General features: G+C 37.6%; 1 protein-coding gene across 11 annotated transcripts in view; it reads left to right on the top strand.

The window, feature by feature from the left end:
- Positions 1 to 23,675, top strand: part of STAG1 (stromal antigen 1) — a 207,162-nt gene that overhangs the window by 111,206 nt on the left and 72,281 nt on the right. For all 11 annotated transcript variants that reach the window (XM_052804003.1, XM_052804002.1, XM_052803998.1 and 8 more), the window contains 4 exons: positions 5,085 to 5,289; positions 8,144 to 8,295; positions 12,648 to 12,721; positions 21,183 to 21,306. In XM_052804003.1, the coding sequence (XP_052659963.1) occupies positions 5,085 to 5,289; positions 8,144 to 8,295; positions 12,648 to 12,721; positions 21,183 to 21,306 (555 nt within the window). The remainder of the gene's footprint in view (positions 1 to 5,084; positions 5,290 to 8,143; positions 8,296 to 12,647; positions 12,722 to 21,182; positions 21,307 to 23,675) is intronic.

The raw sequence follows: 23,675 nt of genomic DNA, 5'->3' as shown, positions 1-23,675 counted from the left end.
ATGTATAAAGAACTTAAACATTCTGAGTGTTCATTTTGTATAGTGAGGAAAACAAATGCTGAAACGTGATTTTTCTGTAGGACAGGAGTGTCTTTTTCTGACCAATTCTAAATGGAATGCTAAGGCTGTGATTCAAAAAATTAAGCAGGAAAACTATAAATGTGAACACTGCTCTTTTTCACGATTTTATTCTGCAGGATTTCTATCTTGTTCATGGCCGTGAACAACAAACTGTTCAAGTATGTACTTAACTACGGCCGTGTGGATGCTCCTTTTGCTGTACTCAGGTATTCACTCAGGGCCTTTGGGTACAGGTGGAATAGGGTACAGTGAATAAAATGTAGGTGTACAATGGCAAATAAAAGGTTTGTATCAATTCATGGTACTTTCTGGCTGAAATAGTGTTGCTTTTTAAAACATCACCCAACCAAAGTTAATAAAATGCAGTGAATTTTTACTAGTGTAATTTGAAAACAGAATTGGATATCATCTTTAGTCTAGCCCCACTGTACAAAATAGAATGGCCGAGGCACTGTCCAGAAGGCAAAGAACATTGATTTTGCCCAAGGGAGGATTGTCCCACACTTGACAGAAGAAAGTATGTCTCAAAAAAACCTTTTCAAAAACTGTCAAAGTTTTTTCTCAAAGGAGAAAAAAAAACTCTCTTCCTTATGCACAGTATGAATGTACATACAAGTAACATATCTCTAAGAATTACTTACTAGTACATAACCTTTCATTCTCCATTACCTAAAACTTTTCTGAACTTCTGCAGTTCTAACAGAAAGTTTCCATTCTAGCTTCTGCCTTAACACTTGAATGGATTTGTGAAAGAAATTGTGGGGTTTGGTATAAAAACGTGAAATTGTTAGTCTTAGACCACAACCCAGTCAATACTTTGAAATCTGGAATAAACTCATACCCTGTTAGCAGTGGAAAATATTTTAGAATTTAGTGCAGTTTTCAACCGCTGTTCATAGATCATCACAGCATAGTAAGTTTATAATTGTTATATGGCCTATTTGTTCATATTGCTAGTCATAATATTTCAGATTGGTCTGTGCCTAAAAGGATGTCATAGTCACAAAAAATACAAGCTTTTAGAATAAGAGCAGCTTACATGACTGTTCAGAGTAAAACACATAATGAAACAAACAAACAAAATCTTTTTCAGTCTTCAGCAGATTGTAAACTTGCAGTTGCAATTGGCATAGCTTTAGCTCACTTCTTGGCCCTCTGCTTTGTGTCCACCACTTCAAGATTCAGAACGACAATCATTTGTTTCTGGGAGAGCCGTTGGTGAGCAGACACCATTTGCCACTGATAGTCCTTTGACTAAAGGCAACTTAAGCTAAATTCAGCAGATCTGCATGATCCTTCCTAATCTTTCTTTTCTTGCTGGGGAAGGGAGAAGAGAACCTAGGCAGATCTACTTCTTGCCTCCTTTCAGCAGTGCCATTGGCTGGGCTCCCTCACTCTGTGCAGACTGACTAGACTGCTTCCTTGAGTCCATCCTGCCACTGAAATTTTTTTTTTTTTGGTGATTCTTTAGTAAGCAATAAAAGAAAGGAGCCAGGAGGAGACCAATAGTGCTGGCTGGACCAGGTGGTCATACATTATCTCAGTAAAGCACCACCATTTTCTACACAGTTGAGGAACAACCCTCAATTCTTCATTCTAAATATCACTGCTGGCATTTCACCTGTAGTACCTCTTCCAGTACCCCAGGACTCCCAATGTCCATCCCCTCTGTGTCATCCTGAGACAATGCACTTGCTGAGGGCTGTTGCCACCACAACATTTCCCTTGCCTTGCTGTCCTCTCATGCACCTAAATCCAATGTCAGTCCATGAGAAGGTAATGGTCTGACTGTGTGGCAGTGAAGGAGGAGGAGAGAGTGAGGCTCTTGCCAAAATAATTAGGCCAGTCTACCAGCCCAGCCTACCTTCATTGTCATCTTTAGACTTGCCATTTTCATTTCTACAGGCCTGGAGATAATGGGGAAATAAAAGTACAAGTGTAGTATTAACTAGGATAAAATCTTGCATTATCTGTTCATTAGCACATTATACTGCCCAGAAAATATCTTAATCTCCATTGAAGGTGTTCAGATTTGCTACTTTCTTTACTTTTTCAAGATCATTGCACTGTTCTGTCAGTGCTGCAGTAATCAGCTGGCTGCTGGTCCTAATTTCTGCATTTATGGCAGGGACTGAAGCATTGATTTTCCTGATCTTGGGTGGAGGAACAATTGTGCAGGACTGAAATGATGGAAATAACAGGTTCAGTTTGAAACAGGGAATTCCATGGACATCCATCTGCTGCACTATTTGGGTGCTTGGCTTATGAGTACAGGCATTTTATAGATCAATTCCCTCATAATTCTTGTGCTAGAGTAAGCAAGTGAACAAAAACTTGTTTTAGTTTGAGTTTTCTAACCATTGGACCATCAAGTACCACATGTCAGTGTCACTGATGTATCATATTTTCATTGGTATTCAAGAATAAAAGATCGAATAAAGTGGCTTTATTTGAAATTTATTCTTCCCATTTCAGCCAGATGAGATGTTCTTGGTGCAGTCTTCACATGTTTTTTGAAAGGACTGTCTAATATCTAATTGTAGGTTAAAAATACATCATATAAATGTGAGTAGTTACACACAGCACTAGAGGTTCTGAGGATCTGTTCCAAAAATTAGATATACATATGACTAGGAAGCATATATTATGTATGTAAGTTCACATGCAGAGTTCCCACAGGTACTGTGCAGGCAGGGACTTAGTCTGGAGGTTGTTTGTGAAAATAAGGTATAAGCAGGGAGAAGAAGAGGAGTCTGAGGTGTTCATATGGAGTTACTGTCAGGAAAACATTGAGGATAAAGCTTTAGCATTTTAATTTCAGTCCTAAATTTAAATAAATATGAGACTAATGCAGGGCTTGTATTTACATGGCAAGACACTGTACCTTACTGAAATTCACTAATGAGCATTAGGCATAAACAGACAAAGAACAGTTTGAAACACATGGCACAGTTAATGATATTGCTACATATTTTAGACTGTGTTATCTGGGTTTCTACTACGAAACGCTTTGATCTAATTCAAAGAAGTTCTGAGGACTCACAGCTACAATTGAACATGCTAGGAGATGTCTTTATGTCAGGAGCTTTACAACCCTCTGAATTGTTTTTTTTAAACCAAGGCTCCTATTTCTCTCAGATTGGCCATTCAAAATTAGAAGTAAAAATATTGCTTGTTAAGATCATGTCATTCAGCATTTTAATGAATGAGAGAGTAAGGTCATTAAGAGTGCCTTATAATTTTGTCCTTTTCTAATATTTGAGCACTTGTCTTTGCAATTTTAATCGTTATTTTAGTATGATTGAAATGTGTGTGATTTGGTTAAATTTGATAGGGTTTTTTGCTGCAGGGGAATGTTGTTTATGAAGTTTAGGTAAAAGGTTATTTGATTACAGCTCCTCTACGCTTACGTTACTGGCTTTACATGGTTCAGTCTGAGCGGTAAGACAAGTCCCAAGAAAACAGAAGTGCTTGTTCTTCACAATAAGACAGAATAAATATGTACAAATGGATTTAAATTTGATACTACTGACTTCTTATCTTGGCAAAGAGATTCAGGATGGAGCATTATTGCCTTGATGTTTTGGATAATCTGGAATTGGCTTACAAATCAGGTGACCAGGGAGATTAAAGATAATCTTTTTCACTGAAGGGGAAAAAAGCATTTTCTAATGCAGGGAGGGGGGCAGTCCCACTGAAATGCAATATTGCTTGAAGTGAGAACAAAGAGCAGACTTGGAGAGGAGTTAAACTTAAATGAACCGAGTGTTCACATGCCTGCTCCAATCTTGCAATAATCTTTAGAAGATGGGAGTGTATGAAACTATATGGAATACATGAATCTGTAGTAAAATTTCCATTACATCTATCAGAAGGCAGGTTTTACCACTAGAAAAAGGGTAAGTTTAGAAGATTAATAGAAGGGCAGTACTGACTTTCTGATAAGATCTCAATTGTAAACTTGAGTAAAGCAAAGTTTGTGGGGAGGGGCATTCAGTTGATTAGAATATTAATGTGGAGTTGAAGTGGGGATGGAGAATGACACAAACTTTCAATCACACAAGCCTTTCTTTAGGTTTTGACCTTAAATACTTAGAAATATTCCTTTCTCATTGTCCTGGTTTTGTCTGGGTTAGAGTTGATTGTCTTCCTAGTAGCTGGTGCAGTGCTATGTTTTGAGTTCAGTATGAGAAGAATGTTGATAACACTGATGTTTTCAGTTGTGGCTCAGTAGTGTTTAGACTAAAGTCAAGGATTTTTCAGCTTCTCATGCCCAGCCAGCGAGAAAGCTGGAGGCGCACAAGAAGTTGGGAGGGGACACAGCCAGGGCAGCTGACCCAAACTAGCCAAAGGGGTATCCCATACCATGTGATGTCACATCTAGTATATAAACTGGGGAGAGAGGGGAGTGGAGGGGATCGCTGCTCGGTGATTAACTGGGCGTCGATTGGCAGGTGGTGAGCAATTGCACTGTGCATCATTTGTATATTCCAATCTTTTTTTTATTACTGCTGTCATTTTATTAGTATTATCATTATTAGTTTCTTCTTTTCTGTTCTATTAAACTGTTCTTATCTTAACCCACGAGTTTTACTTCTTTTCCTGATTTTCTCCCCCATCCCTCTGGGGGGGGGGCAGGGTGAGTGAGCGGCTGCGTGGTGCTTAGTTGCTGGCTGGGGTTAAACCATGACACTCATCCTTTCCCCCCACTTCCCAACCCAGGACACAAGGAAGAGAATTGAGGCTTGATGCACATTTTGGACTATACAGAGCTAATATTGCAAGTCTAGAACAGTTATAATGAAGTCTTTGAAAAAGTGGTTTCATGCCAACAGCCGTCTTCGTTTATTGAAGAATAATGTGTTGTTTTTGTTTAGTATCCATTGGCTTGAAGGAGAACGTGTTTAGCTTAAAGACTTAGACCATGATGGCTACAACAACATCAAAATAAATTAAATAAGGAGACTTTTAATACTTAATATTTTAATTTTCTTGTTCTTCAGGACAGTGGTGATTATCCACTTACGATGCCTGGGCCACAGTGGAAGAAGTTTCGATCCAACTTCTGCGAGTTCATTGGAGTGCTCATTCGGCAGTGTCAGTATAGCATCATTTATGATGAATACATGATGGACACAGTGATCTCTCTTCTGACTGGTTTGTCAGATTCCCAGGTCCGAGCTTTCAGGCACACCAGCACATTAGCTGGTAAGTAAGCTAGCGCAGAGGAGAGTTTTTTCAAAGGAGTTGCTACTATTTAGCCACTTTGAGAATTACTCCTGTTTTTGATTGAGGTTGAATTTGACCAGCACTGAGAACTCCGGAAAGCTTGATCAAATCCAAGTACCATATATGGTATAACTATACTTAAAATACACTTTTTTGTTTGGAAAGGAGTATGCTGAGGCATTTAATCTCAGAGATTCCTGTCATACCCAGGGCCTCCAGTGAATCCTGTGAATCAAAAGTGGCATGCTTATGTCTTGTATTTTGTTATTAGTTGTTCATTTGTTGTATAGAATGTCTTCATAATTTTGTATTTTAGAGTACAAATTTATTCTAAGTAAGTGTCAAGAAAATCGTATTATCAAAGAATTTCAGTCCACTGAAAAATAAAATCTGTGCCTTCACTCTTGAGAAGCATTAGGTTTGGGAGCACTGTGCCATAGTTGTAGGTCTCACTGTCTTCTGCCTTAGCCGCACTGCACCTTTCAACACACCTGCCTACATCTGAGGAAAGCACTGGGTATATCATTAGATGGAAATAGGCTTTTCTAGAGTGTATTTCATCAGCCCTATATGAGATGTCTCCCGTAAGATAGGTGAATTGCTCTCTAGGAGTAACTGGTTTTCTCCAATTGCAAAGCAGTACTAGGATGGCTAGCTTGGATGTAGGTGTCTAAAGCTGGTTATGTTGGGTGATATCTTTCTGCTCATCTCATGTGCTGAAATACATCTTATAGGAAGATTCTTCTCCCTAGACTGTTCATAGATCATGCCAAATATTTGAAGCCTTTATAGGAGACATTTGTCATAATCGGAATATTTCTACTGCCAATATTTGTTACTGATTTAGTTAGTCTTTCCACAATCAGTGTCTTATAATTTTGTTCAGATTTCCAAGTGTAATACCCAGTGTCCAACAAATTCAATCAGAAATTAGTTTAAAATTTCATCTCTTGCTATGAATCTAAGTAAGAGGCAGATTTCCAATGATACTGAAAAACCAACTCCAGATTTGATTGGAGTTTGATTTTAAAATTGAAAACCAAAACTTTCAACTCACAGTGGCTGAACTCTTTTGGAAACCTATCCCCTTGCATTCTTAACCTTACTCAGTAACAGGATGGTAAAAACATGAGTTATGTAGGTGTAAGTTACCAGGTTTAGAGTTTGCCTCTACCTATTCAGTATTCAAAGATAAACACTACTTGAGCTGCAGATAACCTGCTGGAAATCTGTACCTATTATTTAAGCTGAGATGGAAACTGTATTCCTTTCCAGCTGATACTGACTATCTTCAATTCCAGGTGATTTTGATTTGCTATTTGCTTAGATTGTGGTTGATTGTTTCATAGGAGAGAGATTATGGAGTGAGGTATGCACTCTGGTCTCTTTTATTGATTGGTTCATCCTTGTGTGGGACAGATGTTTGGAAAGTATGAGAGGCTTGAAGGAAAAGACAGGAAACAGCACCATACATTAGAGAAGTTACACAAGACCTGTGCTATGTGGAAGAAATAGTTGCCATCATTTGGAATGGATTATGTAGCTAGAAACTTCAAGCAAGGATAAGCAACTGCTAAAGCCAAGGTTCATCACAACTAGCTTTGGTTATTTAAGCCACTGCTGGCTTCTCGCATTAGATATACATGTATCTAGTGCTTACATTAGGAATAGGAGCTGCCAAAGATCCCCAGCATTTTCCAGTGATAATACATGCCATTTATTTATTTATTTGTTTGTTTTAACAAGCTTGAGAGTTTTGTTTTGCTTCTGCAAATTTCCTTCAAGCTAGTCTTTGCACATTTAATTAAGTTGCTATCCTGCAGACCAGAGGTCAGCATGATGCCATGGAGCTCAGTCTTGATAAAGTTCATGAAGATCTACATTTAGAATTGCATTTATTCTTGAAGGAGTGTTTTTGAGGTCTTTGTTTTCAGTTTTCCTCTGTGCTAGCCAATTTCTATGAGAAATGATTCACTATAGCAAGAAACTTAAGGCAAGAAGTACATGTGGGTTCTTCTAGAGTTACCAGCTTTGAGCAATAGCAAGATAAGACAGAGCTACCATAAGAGTAGCTTCACTTCTCCATTTGTATAGTTGCTTTTCTACCTTGAAGACAATGCTGCTTATTTAGTCAGAGAGGATGTGATAGGTTCTTACGTTATTTTGCTGTTTTTTCAGTATTGTAAAACGTGATGTGCCACGTCTCCACACAGAACATGGGAAAGACCCTTACTAATGTTTTTGTAAACATAAATTAAGACAGAAAAATATACATGAAAAATATTATATCCAGCATGTGTGAAAATGCATATAAAGGGGTACATAAAGTTCTAATCATATTTTTATACAACTATACACTTTACTTTAGAGCAGTGTCAGACTTACTTTCAGCGAAACAGTGCGGTGGTCCCTTGTAAATTGAGTAATCCTCAATAGCTATTGGTTAAGAGTTACCCATAGTATGGAGGCATCTACAATGATACTTAATGTTTCTTAGTAGAGAAATGCATGTAATTCCACAGTAACAGGCTTTGTGGTGTACACTGATCCTGCAGATTCATACGCTTGCTCACTGACCTATGCATTCAGAACTTGCATAATTTTCTGGAGAAGATGGCAAAGAACATTGCCAGGAGCTCCATGCGGTGTATACACTCTCTTTTCTGATCTTTAGATCAGCCAAGTGAACTGAGTATTGCTTGGGTGGGAAGGGCCTTTCCATATGGCTTTGTGTCAGGGTCAAGTTGTTTTCTGTGAGTATGGATCTGCTGAGGCAATATTTTTTAACTGTGACTACAGGTAAAGAGTCATATTCTGTCTTCTGCCTTTGCAGCTATGAAGCTTATGACTGCTCTTGTGAATGTTGCCTTAAACCTGAGCATTCATCAGGATAATACACAGAGGCAGTACGAAGCTGAGAGAAACAAAATGATTGGCAAAAGAGCTAATGAAAGATTGGAACTGCTGCTTCAGAAAAGAAAAGAGGCAAGTGAAAAGATGAATTTTTTTCCTGGTTCATGTGTATTCCCTCCAACAGGAAGTCCAGGGTGGTTTGTAACTTGAGTACCATAGTAAGAAACAAAAGATTAGTTCTGCAGTTGTGTTTGTGTGATCTCAAGCATATTACTGCGGCTACATTTTTAAATCTTGTAGTAAGACATTCAGTTGAGTTTGTGTGCTGTTCTGCACGCACAGGATAATTTCTATTCTCAGGCTTGTGTATATGACTAGGCAGGAAGAAAATCAGTCTCAAGTTGTAAGTAGTAACTGTTTTGGTTATGGAAGAAGACTTTCAAAAGAGAATCACATGTAGTCCCTCACTGCACTGCCCGTTTCTCCCTTTGATCATTGCGATTATTACCTAGTTTCTCATTAGTACTTCTTTTTGTAGCTACTTTCAAGAAACACTGTAGTGGGGGCTATAGCACCTGCTCTCAGGGAGAAGAAGCTAGGGAGACATTAAAGTCGCTTTTAGTAAGTACCAGTCTGGCATTAGGTGAGCAAAATCATTAGAAGGTTGCTGTAATCATCCCTAAGTATTATATCCCAGGAAATTCAGTTTTAGAGTTGTACTTAAAAGAAATTTGAAGATGACAAGTAAAAAATGAATACATATACATCCAAACAGCCATAATCTGTAAAGATGCCATGTAAAATTTGTAAGATTGATTGAAAAATTGGAGTATATATGACTTAGATTCAAAGTTATTACGTTTAATATATTTCCTCCACCACTGTTTTACTCCATGGCAAATTAAGGATGTCTGGGTGCTTTACCTGCATGCACCTTGGATTCTTTTAGGTATAACTTTGACTCAGAATTGCTTGACTTTATAGCCTTTGTCTGGGGATAATTACAATTAACATATTTTTATTTTTATTTTACCCCTACAATCCATAACACAATTCTGTTTGGCTTTCATAATTCTTAAAAATCATGCATTAACGTAAAAAACAAGAACAATCTCTCCTGCCCAAACTGCAAGGGAAACAATTTAAATATTAAATTCAATGTCAGCCTTAGAGCATTTTAAAAAGGAAAATTGCTTTGTTAAAATAGCTGGAGAACAGTTCCTATTCCAGATTTGTTGATTGTTGCTTTGAATTTCCAGAGAAGGAAAAAGTCACTAATTACACTGATTAACTGGGTTTAGTATCTCTGTGTCTGTGGACATCCTCTATACTCATTCCTTCAGCTGTTCTTTTCAATGTCTTTTGGAGATGCAATATATAATTTGAAGCAATGATACCCAGGCTAGCATGGAGCTGTGAAACCCTGAAAGAAGAATGAGCATTTGGCAAACCTTAACTTTTGATATGTCTGTTCAGTCTCTCTCATATCACTACTCACTAAAACTAATCAAAATGTTACATAGGAGTAAGCCAGGGAAGAGTGGTGATGATTAAGTCCTCAGATACATGGTGTTAAGCATAGTAGAGGGCTCTGTATAGAAGGCGTTTATTAGGTTTAGATGGCATAATGGTTCTGTGTAAGAATTCCTAACATAATGCTGTATATTTCCCGTGTTTAAATATGCTGAATTTACGATAGTATCCTGTGCTGGCACTTTCTTAGTTGATGCTTTTGATGTAGTGCTATCATAATAAACCCTCATGGGCACATACATGGGCATGTGTTTATCTTCATGAAGTTATTATATAGGGACAGTTCGCAAGCTAAGTGTGGCAAATTAATCTGAAGTAGAAGAGATGGAACACTGTCTCCAAAGTGTTTCATTCTCACGTCATCTTCGACATACCTAATGTGACAGCAGTGGGTGAATGTCTGTTCTCATCAATGAGATTTTCAACTAAACTGCATGACTTATGTAACAATCCACCACAAAATAGAGGAAGTTGTGGTTTAGTTGCTGCCAGTAGTAATTCAAATTTTGTGTTTGTCATACATGTCTTTTTGAGCTTCTCAAAATGCTTGCAGAGTCAAGAAGAGATCGTTTCCCTTATTTTTACTTAGGTTTAAGGGGGGTGTGCTAAATCACTTTTGCATTGGTAAGAGCAGGAATGCTGAGACACAAATGCGCTCTCAAGATGCCTGAAGTTAAGCACTCAAATTCAGGTACATGATCTAGAAAAACTGAAAGTGTAAAAGGCAATTAAAGTTTTAGAGAAAATTCATATTTTTCAAAGAACTGTTAATTCATTACTGAAACTAAGATACATTTGAAAATTGTATCTTTTCAATGTTAGCACACAAAAGTAAAAGGGATCTCACACGGGCCTGCTGAATCTCTTGATTCTCCTTCTCCACCAGCTTTGCCCCAGCACCTGGATCCCCATATCAGTTATATAGCTGATAACTTACCGTGTTTATAGCGAGCTGCAAATTCCCTGTAGAAAAGCAGGACAAGAGGGAGGAAGCCACCCAGGCTGTACCCTCATCTATGCCACTTAGTCTTGTATGGTGCTGCTCAACTTCTCATTCAAAGAAATGTCAAAGTACACTTTTCTTCAGTATCCTAACCTTCTCGTGGCTCATAAAGTTCAGTCTCTCCTACCTGTCTTCTGTGGTGTGTTTTTATTTTAATGTTTTATACCCAAAGTTCTCCAGGAGCTTCCCCTTTCCCTTTCAGGGCCTCATTAGTTTTTCAGAAAGCCTGCTGAGGCTTCTTGGTTCATTCCCACCCTCATTTTACTCCGCAGTCTGTGCTAGGTTGTCTCTAGCCCCATGTTTCTGTGGATATTTGCCTACCTGTAGCCTGTGAAGTCAACCAACTGAGGAGTGATTAGAATGTCACACTCCTTTTTGGGTTACGTATTCTTGAACAAGCATTTAGTCTGTGCGTATTTGGGTTGAGCCGATGCTGAAAATAGTGCTTGTCCCAGAAGCCATGTCTAAATATGCTTGTTTTGTGTACCAGCCCTTTAGTATACGCAGAGCTGGTGTGCACCCGACTTCTCCCTTTGTACATAGTCCCTTTTACTATGAAATTAATTTCTTTGGCAGGTGTTTGACAATTTAGTGAAGAACCCTCAATACCTCGGTTTCCCCACATGCAAAATGGAGACAGTAGCTCCTTACGTTTTAGGAAACTGGGAGACTTCATTTACTGAGTTTTGCGAGCTATTTTAGATCTCGTCTGGAAGATACTGTAGAAATATTTATAAACATAGCTGGAAAAATGTAAACCCCTAGGTGAAAGTGTTTATGAGCTCATGCTATGCAGGAAATTGAAACAGCTGATCATAATTCTGCCTCTGGCTTTAAGATGTTTTATCTGTTAAATATGTATGTCCATGATTATACAGGTTTTATTATTTTATGCATATATGCCTCTGTACTAGCAAGGCTCTGTTGTGGTTTTCATACTGAAAATGTGGAAAAATTTACATTCACACATGTTGTGGTATTCTGCTTTGACATTAAGAAACACCTTGATGGAAGAATGATGGCTTTGAGTGTAGTAGCAGTTCTGCTCCAAAAGTTGTTGTATGAAATTAGTGTCATCTTATTTAACAAAACTGCATTTTGGTGTAATTAAGTCATACTTATTTAGTTTAGTACAAAAGCTGACAGTATGAGAATACTTTAATTGATTCCAAGATGTTCCTTTAGGATGTGTTAACATATTCATTGACACAAAATAAGCTTTCCATAGTACTTAGAAAATGTGCTCATACTACACAGGAAATATTAAGTTTTTTAAAAAAACACTCTTATTTATAAAAACATGCTTATAACACCTTTTTAATTTGGGTTTGGTTTGGTTTTTTGCAGTCTAAGGCCTGGATGTCAGGTGTGCTCCAATGTTAAGCACACATGCTCTGATTCTGGAAAGCTTCCTGGTTCAGAAATTCAGCTATCATGGGCGCTGAAGTTAAAGCAACTGACACTCATACTTAAGATTGAGAACATCTTTAAGTACTTTCCTTAAATAGGACATTGAATTTTTCAGAGGGGATTCCTGATCTGTAACCAGCTTCATTTCTGCAGCTGTCATTCACTCACAGTTCTATCTGTTTAACTATGAATACAGGACTGCTGACAGTACTGAACACATAGTCTCTACTTTTCGAAATTTCAGTAGCAAAAAAATGGTGATGACCACTTCAAAGGACTAATTTGAAAATAAATTAATTGATGTTTGTAGAGAATGTTAACTTTCTTCCATTAAGGCATTGCACATATATATGTATATATATGTATGTATGTCCACAGAATATAGGCATGTGCTGGAAAAGCAGAAAATGGTGAATCTACTAATACCTCTAAGTACTCTTCCGTGGTCTTCTAATGTTTCCCAGTAAGGAATTGTAGAATATCAAATTATAATAAGCAGTGATCTTTTATTTATTTTTGTTTTGCTTTTTTTTTCCAGCTACAAGAAAACCAAGATGAAATTGAAAATATGATGAACTCTATTTTTAAGGGTATATTTGTTCATAGATACCGGTAAGAAAATGCATGCTACAGTAGACTCTGCTAACAAAGTATGATCATAAATAATGTCAAGGGCGATTTCTGTGTTGATTTTTGTTCTGATGTAATATTCTAGATGCCACAAAACCAGTATCAAAAACACTGAAGTTATGAAAGAAAATATAAGTTTAACCCCTATTAATTACACAGTAGACAATCCACACAACTTTATTGTAATTCACTAAAACAGCTTTAAAGAGTTGTGGGAGACATGGAATTTGAATCTTTGTGTTTTGAAAAGAAAAGTTGTCCAAGGTGGGAGCACAAACATGACATATCTTAAGAATAATCATATGATCACTGCATATCATAAGAGGGCAGTTTTGGTTACTGACAACCTCTACTCTGCATTTCCTTTTGTAGGTCTTAGGTGTAAACAGCAAATTTCTGATGTTTGCACCATATAAGCTTTAGCCACAGCTACAACTTTACTTTAGGCTTTTTCCTCCTTAAATTACATAAAGGCAATCAAAAGCCTTAATTCCAGTTAACATGTATTTTTCATTTGTGAATTGTTTTGGATGTTTGTAGCAAGAACGTTAAAAAGTAATTGCAGTGTTAGCACGTAACAAAGGGGTTTTTTAATAGTTAATATGCTATGTCTTGCGAATACAAAACCACAGCACGTTATATATATTCGTGTGTGTGTCAATGTGCACATGTGTGCACTTCTGTTTATTTTAGAATTGCACAAAGCAGTGGATTTGGAGTGGTGCATGCTATTTTGGAGTGTGGTTTATCAGAGAGCAGTAGTCTTAAAATAGATTTAGGGTTGTTTTGCATCACAAGATACATCAGAGCATCTGCAGCATCTTGGTGCAACCAGCTCTTTAAATGTTAATTGACTTATGAAGTCAAAAGATAAAATTCAAGGATACTAAACTATGCAATTAACCTTTCAGATTTAAATTCTAGTTTAAAACTTTATCATTTATGAAATCTTTTAGACAAACAGCAGAAAACAAGACGGTGTATGAGAAGAGGGTTAGAAGGTGAAGAGGAACCCATAGTTCAGCTGGGCAGAGGGGTTATTGTAATTACGGAGAAAAGCATGCAGGAAACTTGGAAGGGGCACGTGCTAAGAAATATGTGAGTGTGAACAACACAGTGGAGTTGAAGTATGTATCTTCAGTAACCAAGCATGATACTTGAAAGAAAATTTATAGTTTGTGGTCAGTAAGCCTTGAGCTACTTGGCAACAGAAGAATACGTATACAGAGTCAACAGGCAAATTAGGATATTAGCTCAGTATAGCACTCAGACGATTTTGGTATGAAAGCAGCTTTTATGGCATGTAGGTAATGAAGTTGAAGAAATTAAATGCAAGGAGTGTTTCCATTTTGTCCCTTCAGAATTTAGTGGATTGTATCAAACAAGAAGTCACTTTAAAATATTTTCCTAGTAGCTCATGCTCTTGTGTGGGGTTGGAAAAAGACTCTACCTTTTGATGGTCTACATGCTGTTTCTTTTTTTTTTCTTTCTTTCTTTTTAAATCCTCCTTTTGTAATCAAGATTTCTTTTTCATGCCTCCTGCCACCATTAGTAAAAGCCTGATTTTGCTGATATTGCTGTAACAAAGGAGAGGCCAAATAAATAAACTCTGCTTATCCGTGCCCTGATAAAAGATACCCAGGCTGACACTGTTAGGCCACTGAAGAATTTGCTGATATTAGTCAAGTAGTGGTGTGCTCTGAGCAAGGTGGGTGGGACCACTTCTGTGCTGTTCAGAGAGGGTCAGAAGAAGTAACTGCTTCCAAGTCTGCCCCCAAGAGCCACTTTTGTGAGGAGTCATCATCTCTTTGGCTTCCTTAAGTTCTGTGAAGCTCCTAAGAGAGTCTGTTACAACATGTACTCGAATGTGAGTAATCTGCAGACAACAGATACCATAGATTCAAATTTCTGCAGTCACAGCTGTGCAAGAACATACAGGGGAAAAAAATACCTGTATTAAAACCAGCTGATTAAAGAGAAAACCAGGGCTGGAGTGGGGAGAAAAAAGGAAATGATTTCCAACTGTTATCTGCTTCCATAATGTTTCTGAAGCATTCCTTCTCTCAAACAGTTCAAATGATTTATAAAGTTGACATCATTTTACAGTCCTTAGACTATGCACAAGTGGTAATGATTTGAAAAGAACGTTATTTTAATTATTCCCAGAGAATAAATCCTTTTCCATAATATGATTCAGACTCTGCCACAGTGATTCATGCTTAGTGACCTTTGTAACTTAAATAGCAAGTCCTTGATCTAAACAAAAAGCCACCAAAAACTGTTTCACTCAGAATGTAGCTGTCTTCATACTAGTAAGCTAGTGTTGTAGTGAGGTTACATCTTCTTTCTGTAGATTGGCTTCCAATTTACTGGAATATTTCATTGCTCCCTTCTCACATTAAAAAAAAAAAATTTTGCAGAAACAGCTAAACAATTATCTAGGTGTAATGTTAGTCTAGTGTTAACAGCAGATGTAGTCAAAAATTGAGATATTCTTAATAAACATGCAGAAGATGTTCCTACCTCATTGCATATTTCTGTATCTCTTTCCTGAATCACTTTTTCTGACTGTTTTTATGTTGCTTTATGACATATTTAGTTGTTTATTGATTTTTTTTTTTATCATGTCTAAAACTGAGAGTTAACATCAAAGGGGAGACGTAAGAGTAAATTCAGTTAGAGTCAAGTTGCTGAGCTCATGTTGGTGAGTATAAAACCAGTGGAGGTGGTGACTGTGGTAAATAGGACTGCAAGGCCACGAGGGTAATCAGACTCTGGAACAGGTTGTCCAGAGAGGCTGTAGAATATCAGTCCTTGGGAATACTCAGAAATTGATTGTACAAGGCATGTGTAGGGTCTTGGATATGGTGATGTTCAGAAATCCTAATCTCAAAATAACCGGTTGTGTGTCTGTATGAGTAATACTTTTGTTATGTAGTAATGAGATACTATATACTGGTAGGTCAGGGATCTTAAAAGTAACCTTTTTTTTTTGTCTGAAGTTAAAACAAGCTGAAAATTGCTTGCTGGGTACCTGCATATTAAAAAAAAAAGAAGGAGGGGAGGCCTATTTCTTCAATTCAGTTGTATCTGCATATCAGAGATTACTTTGAATCTGAGATGATTGCCACATAGCTTCTCAGATGTAACAAGTATTTATAAAATGTTCATCACTCTCAACTGTTACCTGAGATGTCAATATTTTGGTTTTGCTACTTCCTTGCTTTTGACTTAGCAATGTGCATCCAGACACATTTCCCTTTCAGAGGGCAAGATTCAGAGAATTCTTATTTGAGTCCTACTTCATAATACCTTTTTGTTTTGAATGCTCAAAGAGCTATCCTCCAGGTGTGAATGTCCAGCAAAACACAACTATTACAGTTTTAACTTCTGGCAGACCTGAATGGGGATCCTCAGACTGATGGGCATGATGGTTTTGTTATGCAATGCAGTGAGCCTGTCCCGAGGTATTATTTTGGCAGTACTGATAGTTAAGGTAAAACTTGCCAAATCTAGATACCATCTTTATGGAGAAGATGCTTCTGTCTCCTTCCAAGGTGCCCCTTTCCCTCCTACTGAGTAAATAGGATGATGGTGACAAGTTACTTGCGAGTTCCACTCTGGGAAACAAGAGTGTTGCATGAAAAAAAGGGAGAGGGGATATTAGATGGAAGTCTGGTGAGACTGCGATGAGCAAAAACCAGTCAGCACAGGGAAATGAAAATCCAAACAAAACCATAGAAAAATCCTTTTCCCTCCCCCATAAACATGTTATCCCAAGGAGGTGAAACATATATCTTAGGTGACAAGAAAATTCATTACATTTTTATGTATATTGAAAAAACAGATAGAAATTACTGAGACTGTAATAGGCATGAAAAACAAGAGAAAGGCAAAAAGTTACGTCTTTGTACTTAAATGAGTTTGACCTTAATATTAAGTTTAAAAACACATACTGTTCCCTATCCCACAAAGCCATGTACCATACTTCATATAAGCAAAGGTGTTAGGATGGTAAGTCTTTGAGAAACACTGGTTTTAGGGATACGTAGAGCTACATCTTGAAATTCAAGTCATGCCTTCAAACAATACAATTCCTTGGTCTGGCAAGAACGTTGGATAATCAGCTTAGTAACACATTATTGAAATAGCTATTTAAGTAGCACTCTGTAGAATTACTTAGAAATGCGAGTGCTGCTTACCAGCCCCTCGCAGGAGTGGGATATGCAGCGAGCATTCACCAGTGTGAATTTTGGAATTGGGCTCTGCACACTTATTTTTCTTACGCTTCTTCCCTTATGGGGTCCTAATTCAGGTCCAGAGATGAGAGAGTGGTAGAAAAGACATTTTCTCTACATAGTCAAAATGTTTCAAAACTGTCAAGGAGCCCCAGAGACAGGCATAGTTTGGCCCAACTGGCAATGGTATATTATTGTAGAGCTGCACCATTTCATGTCCCTTGATTGGGAATTTGAGATTCCATCTCAAAGAATGCCAAAGGCAGGTGGGTGACCCTTGTTTCTGTCTTTGTTAGAAAGTTTTCTCATAGACTAACTCTTATCTAAATCCATTGACTAAAACATCTTTTTTTTTCTGTTGATATCCAATTTGCATGTTGAGTAATATCATGTTATTCTGAAGGTTATCTGTAGTTTTCTCTGTCTTAAGAGCAAGATGTGAGAGGCAACAACTCCCAATTGTTACATCAGGCACGCAAACATGCAATAAGAGTGTAGCCAGGCATCCTTTAGGAACTTCCAAGAAGTCTTGAAACAGTTACTGCTCTGCTAGTCATCTCCATCACTTGCCTTGGGTGTTTTCCCTGAACACTGGTAATGCTTTAAGGATTTATGCATCCACTTCAGTGTATATCAGCCAGGTTAGCTTAAATTGCTTTCAGTTTTGATCTTGATTAACCTAAATGAGTTTGTGATCAGACAACAGACTGAGAGAACCCAGGAGTTGGAACTGGCAACCACTCCAGCAAGACCCTGAAGAGCATACCAGTCTCCACCTGACATATCCCAATTATCCTTTATAGACTCTATGTTTCAAGGTCCTAATTACTTTTGGCCTAAATCAGAATACATGAGTGTAATTTAGCATGAAATATATGCTAAAATGGCACTGTTTCAGAGAAACAATCAACTAGTAAAGCCTATTTCCTGACACTGTTTCCTATGGTTTGTCCTAGGTTTTATGGGCCTGCCTTGTCAACCCAAAATTTTAAAAGGAACCAGTGAATTTCTTACCTGATCCCCTTTTGTCAAATCTCTTTACGAAGCTGCATCATGCAGGGTCTCTTTACTAAGAGTAGGAATATAGGTTGTGAATTTTGCTGCGAATAGTTTGCTAAGTGTTTCCTATTCACTGCATAGAAATTACTTTGTAGTTTGCTGAAAAGAAGGTTAAATATATTTTATGTCTAATATTTGTAGATCCAGCATTAGTTTTGGATTCCGTGCTGGACTAGATTCTGTTCCTTTCTAGAAGCATTTGGCAAGTAATACAAACTTACATCACTAATTTATAATTACTTCCAATGCTGGTATGATTATTATTTATATGTTCTTGTGTCATCCACAAATAGTGTATATTTTCAAAAACAAATTCATAGTGACTATGACAAGAAGCTAAAATATATTTAAGTGTGTAAAAATCATAAGAAAAGAATTATAGTTTAATAACATGCAATTGATCACATGCATAGCAAAGTTATAAAGGCTTTTTGGCTATATTGTGTTTGATACAGCATTGTACGGGCATAGAATATGTGTTAGTGATTCCTGCAAGAAGAGGAATTCTTATCGGTAACACAGTGGTGGTGGAGTGGGAAATTGGTGTCTCACAAATTCTCCTGCCTCTCCAGCAACTTGAGTCTGTTTGCTAGTCTCACATGCCTTATGCATGATTCTTTCCCATTTTCAATTATACTAAAGATGTTAAATTTTTATTATACTAAATCGTGTAATTAGTTGAATAGATTTGTTCTTTCTTTTTTCTTTTTTTTGGGGGTGGGGTGGGTTTTTTTTGTTAATTATAAATAGCAGCTTGGAGTGAGTGTCCATAGTGCCTAGGGATCCCTGAGAAGCTTTTGAATCAAGAATCGGTTTTTCACTGTCTGTCTAGGGAAGCTTGAATGCATTCTTACAGAAAAGATAAATTTTCCTGGTTTTTGGCTGGCTGTGCTGCATGATTAAATAGCTGTTGACACTTGGGTTCTTTTGGGGATTGCCATTAAATCCTTCCAAAATGCTTCACAGTTAGTAAATTTATAAGGTGGTGAAATAACCTACTTGGATGTGAGGACTAAGGCTATCATCCCCTAGTGGAAGTGTCTTCATGGGTACTTTTTGTTGCTGCGTATGTGGCTCCCCCTCTTTTTCTTGAGATTCATACTTACCGATCCTTTAGATCGTTCTTTAAGTCTTGCATTCTGATTCCTTCCACCTATATTTTGTTTTAAAAATAGTTTAAAAATAGTTCCATATAAGAGAATTGCTAATCTAGTTTAGTGTGAAGTAATATACAACTTCATAGTTTTAATTAAAACTTGTCTTCATTGTGGCTGCATTCCCCATAATGAATACAGTTTTTATAGTGCAAACCCTTGAATGGAATATTTTAGCACATTCGTCCTTACAGTATCTAAAACCTGTTTGAGAAATCCCTGGTAGGAACAGCTTCTTTAATGTCCTACTCTTCTTGTAATGCAGCTTGTCTACATTGTGGACTGACATTTACCTTGGTTTTGAGGTTATAGAGTCTTTAGGGAGTTTGACAGACCAGTTTTAATGATTCTGTTTGGAAGTTGATAGAATCAATGTGTTTCATGTAGGCGAAGAGAGACAATGATAGTGGTTTGATGGCATTCCTACAAATTTCCCCCTCACATTCATACATTAGCTTTAAATGCATGTTTTATGCTGTTACATCAGTACAGTTTCCTCCCTATAATTTGAAATTGAATGAGAAAAACAGAGACTTCACTGTAGAAGTTTCACATCTAGTCATGTGTGATACTGTGAGTGATTGCCATGTTCATGTAGGAACTGTGGTTTTCACCTTGGTATCTGGAAGATCATATACAGTACAATGGCTCCTACTGAGGTGGACCAGTCTGAAGGTTGGAAGTACATAGGCAGTCACAGTATGCAGTAATCATGGTTTTGTTATACTATTTTGTGTGTATGAACTTATGCAGTAAGTATCTTGACCATAAGATTGAGTGCATTTTATTTATATTTTGTAAAATTGAAGACTTTAGGGAAAATATAGTTTCTCTTATTTTGCAATTATTCTCTTGCTTGAAGCTTGGAATTTCCACCCCCCCACCCCATAAATTAGATTTCATTTTGGGGCTCTGTTTGTGCTGGTTTAGAATTAAATTTATGTTTATTCCTTTTCCAAAAAGATTTTTTAATAAAAATACAGAACAAGAGTCTCAATTATAAGCAAGGCTGGTGTTTGCAAAGCACCAGACATTCCCTTCTTCTGTACAGTAGCTCTTTATGTTGCTCTTTCATTACAGCTGAAATTTTGAACTGTGAAGCAGTGCCAGCTGGAGTGGCACAAGTGATTTCTCATAGTAACAGATGTCTCAGAGATGAAATTACTAAAGGGCCAGATGGCCCCAGTCCCTGTTTTCATTGTTTAGCCATCGTCCATTATTAGTAAATATGCCATGCTCTATGTCAGTCAGGCAGGAAAGTGCCAATCAGATTGAAATAATTTCCATCCCCTATCTCCTTAGGTGATCTCTCCAGACAGTTTCCTGCTGCCCCTCCTCAATAAGCAGCTGATAAGTCTGCCCGAGATCTGTCTGCCTTTTTCATCACTTGCCACAGTCACAATGTAGCAAAAAGTAAGAAAACTGGAAGAAACCCATGTTGAAATGTAAACATTCTCCTGGGTTTTGTTATAGGGGCTTTCACGCAGTGCATGAAACAAGATCTGTTTATGTACCAAATCCCATTCTGCCCCTCTGGTGGGCTCCTTTGGTTAAACCAAATAACTATTTCCACCTTGCAATTTTTCTACACCTCTAGCTGGAGAGAGTCAAGCCTGCTAAGCAAATGTTGGTGACGATGTTTCAGAGATGATTGTCTAGAGGAGGTTTGTAGCTTCAATTCATAGTTCTGTTTGAAAAGAGGGAAGTAAAAGATGGAGTAAGAGACTAAGAAGCAAACTAGGGTGAGGATTTTTTGAGATAATGGAAATACCATATCTGAATGTAGAAATATTGAAATTTTTAGATAGATCAATGAGTTCAAGGATGTAAAGGAACAGAAAGTCAGCGAGACGGCAGTGAGAACAGTGACAGGCCCTACATAGTGAAGTTCATCAAAAGTAAAAGCAAAATTTTACAGCTAGGGCAATGGGAATGAGAAGTACATGATATGTGTCTGTAATCTGGTTAATACTTCTCTTTTTTCCTTATTAGTGATGCTATTGCTGAGATTAGAGCTGTCTGTATTGAAGAAATTGGTGTCTGGATGAAAATGTACAGTGATGCCTTCCTGAATGATAGTTATTTAAAATATGTTGGTTGGACACTACATGACAGGGTAAGTATTGTGTATTACTGTACATAGCAGTGTACTGTACGTTGCTGCTGTTATACTACCCAAGACATGTTTAGTATATCATCTTTGATTTATAAAGAGATTGTTCTTTTTTCTTGCCTGTTATTTATCTTTCAAGCAGCTTATTTCAAGGTATTCACTTAAATTAGGATACACCACTCCTAGACTACACGCTTGGTTCATGTGCTTTTTGTGTTTTCAGTCTCCTTTAGAATATCTTAATAGAAATGTTTCCGTGGTGCTTTTCTTCTGATTACAAGAGAAAGAGAAGTGTCCTCAGATCATCCCTGAGAACCTTTGTGTCTGAAGCAGAATGAAAAAGAGGTTTCCAGATGTGTCTTCCATTTATATTGCCCAATAGTTAGAGGAAATAGAACATCTCTGGGTCCCCAACAGATGCCACTGGCTCCACAACCAGTGGAGTTCTCATCAATTCATTTTCCCTTGAAGAATCTCTTCAAGGTTCTCTTGAGCTTTTTCTTCAAACAATTGTTGAAACACCAGGTGGAAGTAAAAAGATTTATATCCAGAAGTTCTTTCCTATCTCACCACAGTTCTTAGTACTGATGGTATCCACAACATGCCTCCGCTGGGTGGCAACAGGCCTAAATACCACTCAGTTCCTGCAGCAAGAGTAGCCCATCCCTAATGCTAATAGAACAGGACTTTGCACTTCTGACTGTATAGGGTTTTTTGTACACCATGCAGCAACTGGGACTAGCTGTCCTCCTACTCTCACCAAAACCACTAGAAACACTTGTTTTACTCTAAACTCTTCTGCTAACATTATCCAAGGAAAACAGATGAGACCCACCTATACTGTTGAAATGCTCATTAAATTCCAGCATCCTGATTCAGACTATTCTTTTTTCCTAGGAGCACTGCTGGAAAAAAATTAAAAGTTTGCAAGTTCGTTCTTGTCTTTATGTCTTTATTCCTTCCCTCATTATGACTTGCATAACTGGTAGTTAACAGCTGATTCTTTAAAAGGATGATTTCTTCAATAACTTGGGACAGCATATTAACATTGAGGATATGACTTGGTCACTCTTTTGCTGAAGTCTGAACAAGATCAGTTAGAAAGACGTTAGCTTTCACTAATGAAAGAAGTTAGCTGCCACTGGTTCTTTTGCTTTAGCTATAGCTGACAAGGATCTGCATCTCACTTTGATTTTCACCAGCAATTTACTTGTTAAGAATACCCTGTATGCTTTAGATACTAGATATGCGATGTCTTCCCTCTCTAAACCTGTAGTTCTCAAACTTTTACTTTACAAACTTTCCCCAAACTTTTACATTACATCTCATTGTTACAAAACTTGATTAGGAGGAAGATCTTGCTTACTGCTACAATCAATCATGACCACTGTTTACTCTAGAGACACTACGCTTCCTATCATTAAAGCTTGGACATGGAAACATAGCTGTCACAGTGCTTTGAGGGGCAGGGCTGCTGCTCCATCTGTGTACCTCATTTTTAACATTGGTGTGCCTCACTAGTAGGCATGCTTCAGGAGGTAGAGATCATTGCTTCAAGTTATCAAATCAGTGGGGAGGTCAACTCAGGTTGGAGGATTAGGATTTTACGTGTGGTGGAGGACTTTATTTTACTCTAGGGTTTTTAATTAAAAATAAATTATCCCCTGAATAATTGCAGTGGATTTTTTGGAGCACTTCCTAATCCTTGCAGAACGTTTCCAGAAAGTAGCACTTCCAATGGGAGAGCACAATCTAGTAGCGTTGCACTTCACAGCTCTCAGTTCCCTTCTAGTATCTGTGAAGTCCAGCCATTTCTCACATAACTCCCTTTAACCATCTGTGAAATCCAGCCATTCCTTACGGCACTGTCTGTGACTGGTGTCAGCTTCTCACACTCTTATCTGTCATGTCCAGCCATTTCTCATGTCATGTCCAATAGTTTCTCACATCCTCTTCAGTTAGCTTAACCTCAGGCCAGGGTCTAGTCATCTGCCTGCATCCTTAACATATATTTTATACCTCAGCTTTTTAAAATTTAATGTTCTTCATATCAAACAAATTTTACATTATGATGTTATAGTAAAAAAAAACGGTTTTCCATCTGGACCAGACACAGAAGAATTCTATCAGGCTACTCTCCTGCCTCTACTTGCTTTGTAATATTTTTCATTGCAGGCCTCAGAAGTGCCTTGGGGTTCTAAGTCTTTAAATCACTAGCTAATCTGTTTAATATCCTGGTATACGTGATATGTGATATTTTTTATTTATATAATGTATGTTTAATGTATAGAGTGAGACAGATTTTAAGTAGAATAGGGGAAGAGTCAGAGGCAGGTGAGCCACGTGTCAAAGCATGAAAAAGAGAAAGAGAC

The sequence above is a fragment of the Harpia harpyja genome, chromosome 12 (genome assembly GCF_026419915.1).
Source record: "Harpia harpyja isolate bHarHar1 chromosome 12, bHarHar1 primary haplotype, whole genome shotgun sequence".
NCBI classification, from domain to species: Eukaryota; Metazoa; Chordata; class Aves; order Accipitriformes; family Accipitridae; genus Harpia; species Harpia harpyja.
The sequence above is the reverse complement of the archived record's forward strand: the minus strand, read 5'-3'. Positions and strand labels throughout refer to the sequence as shown.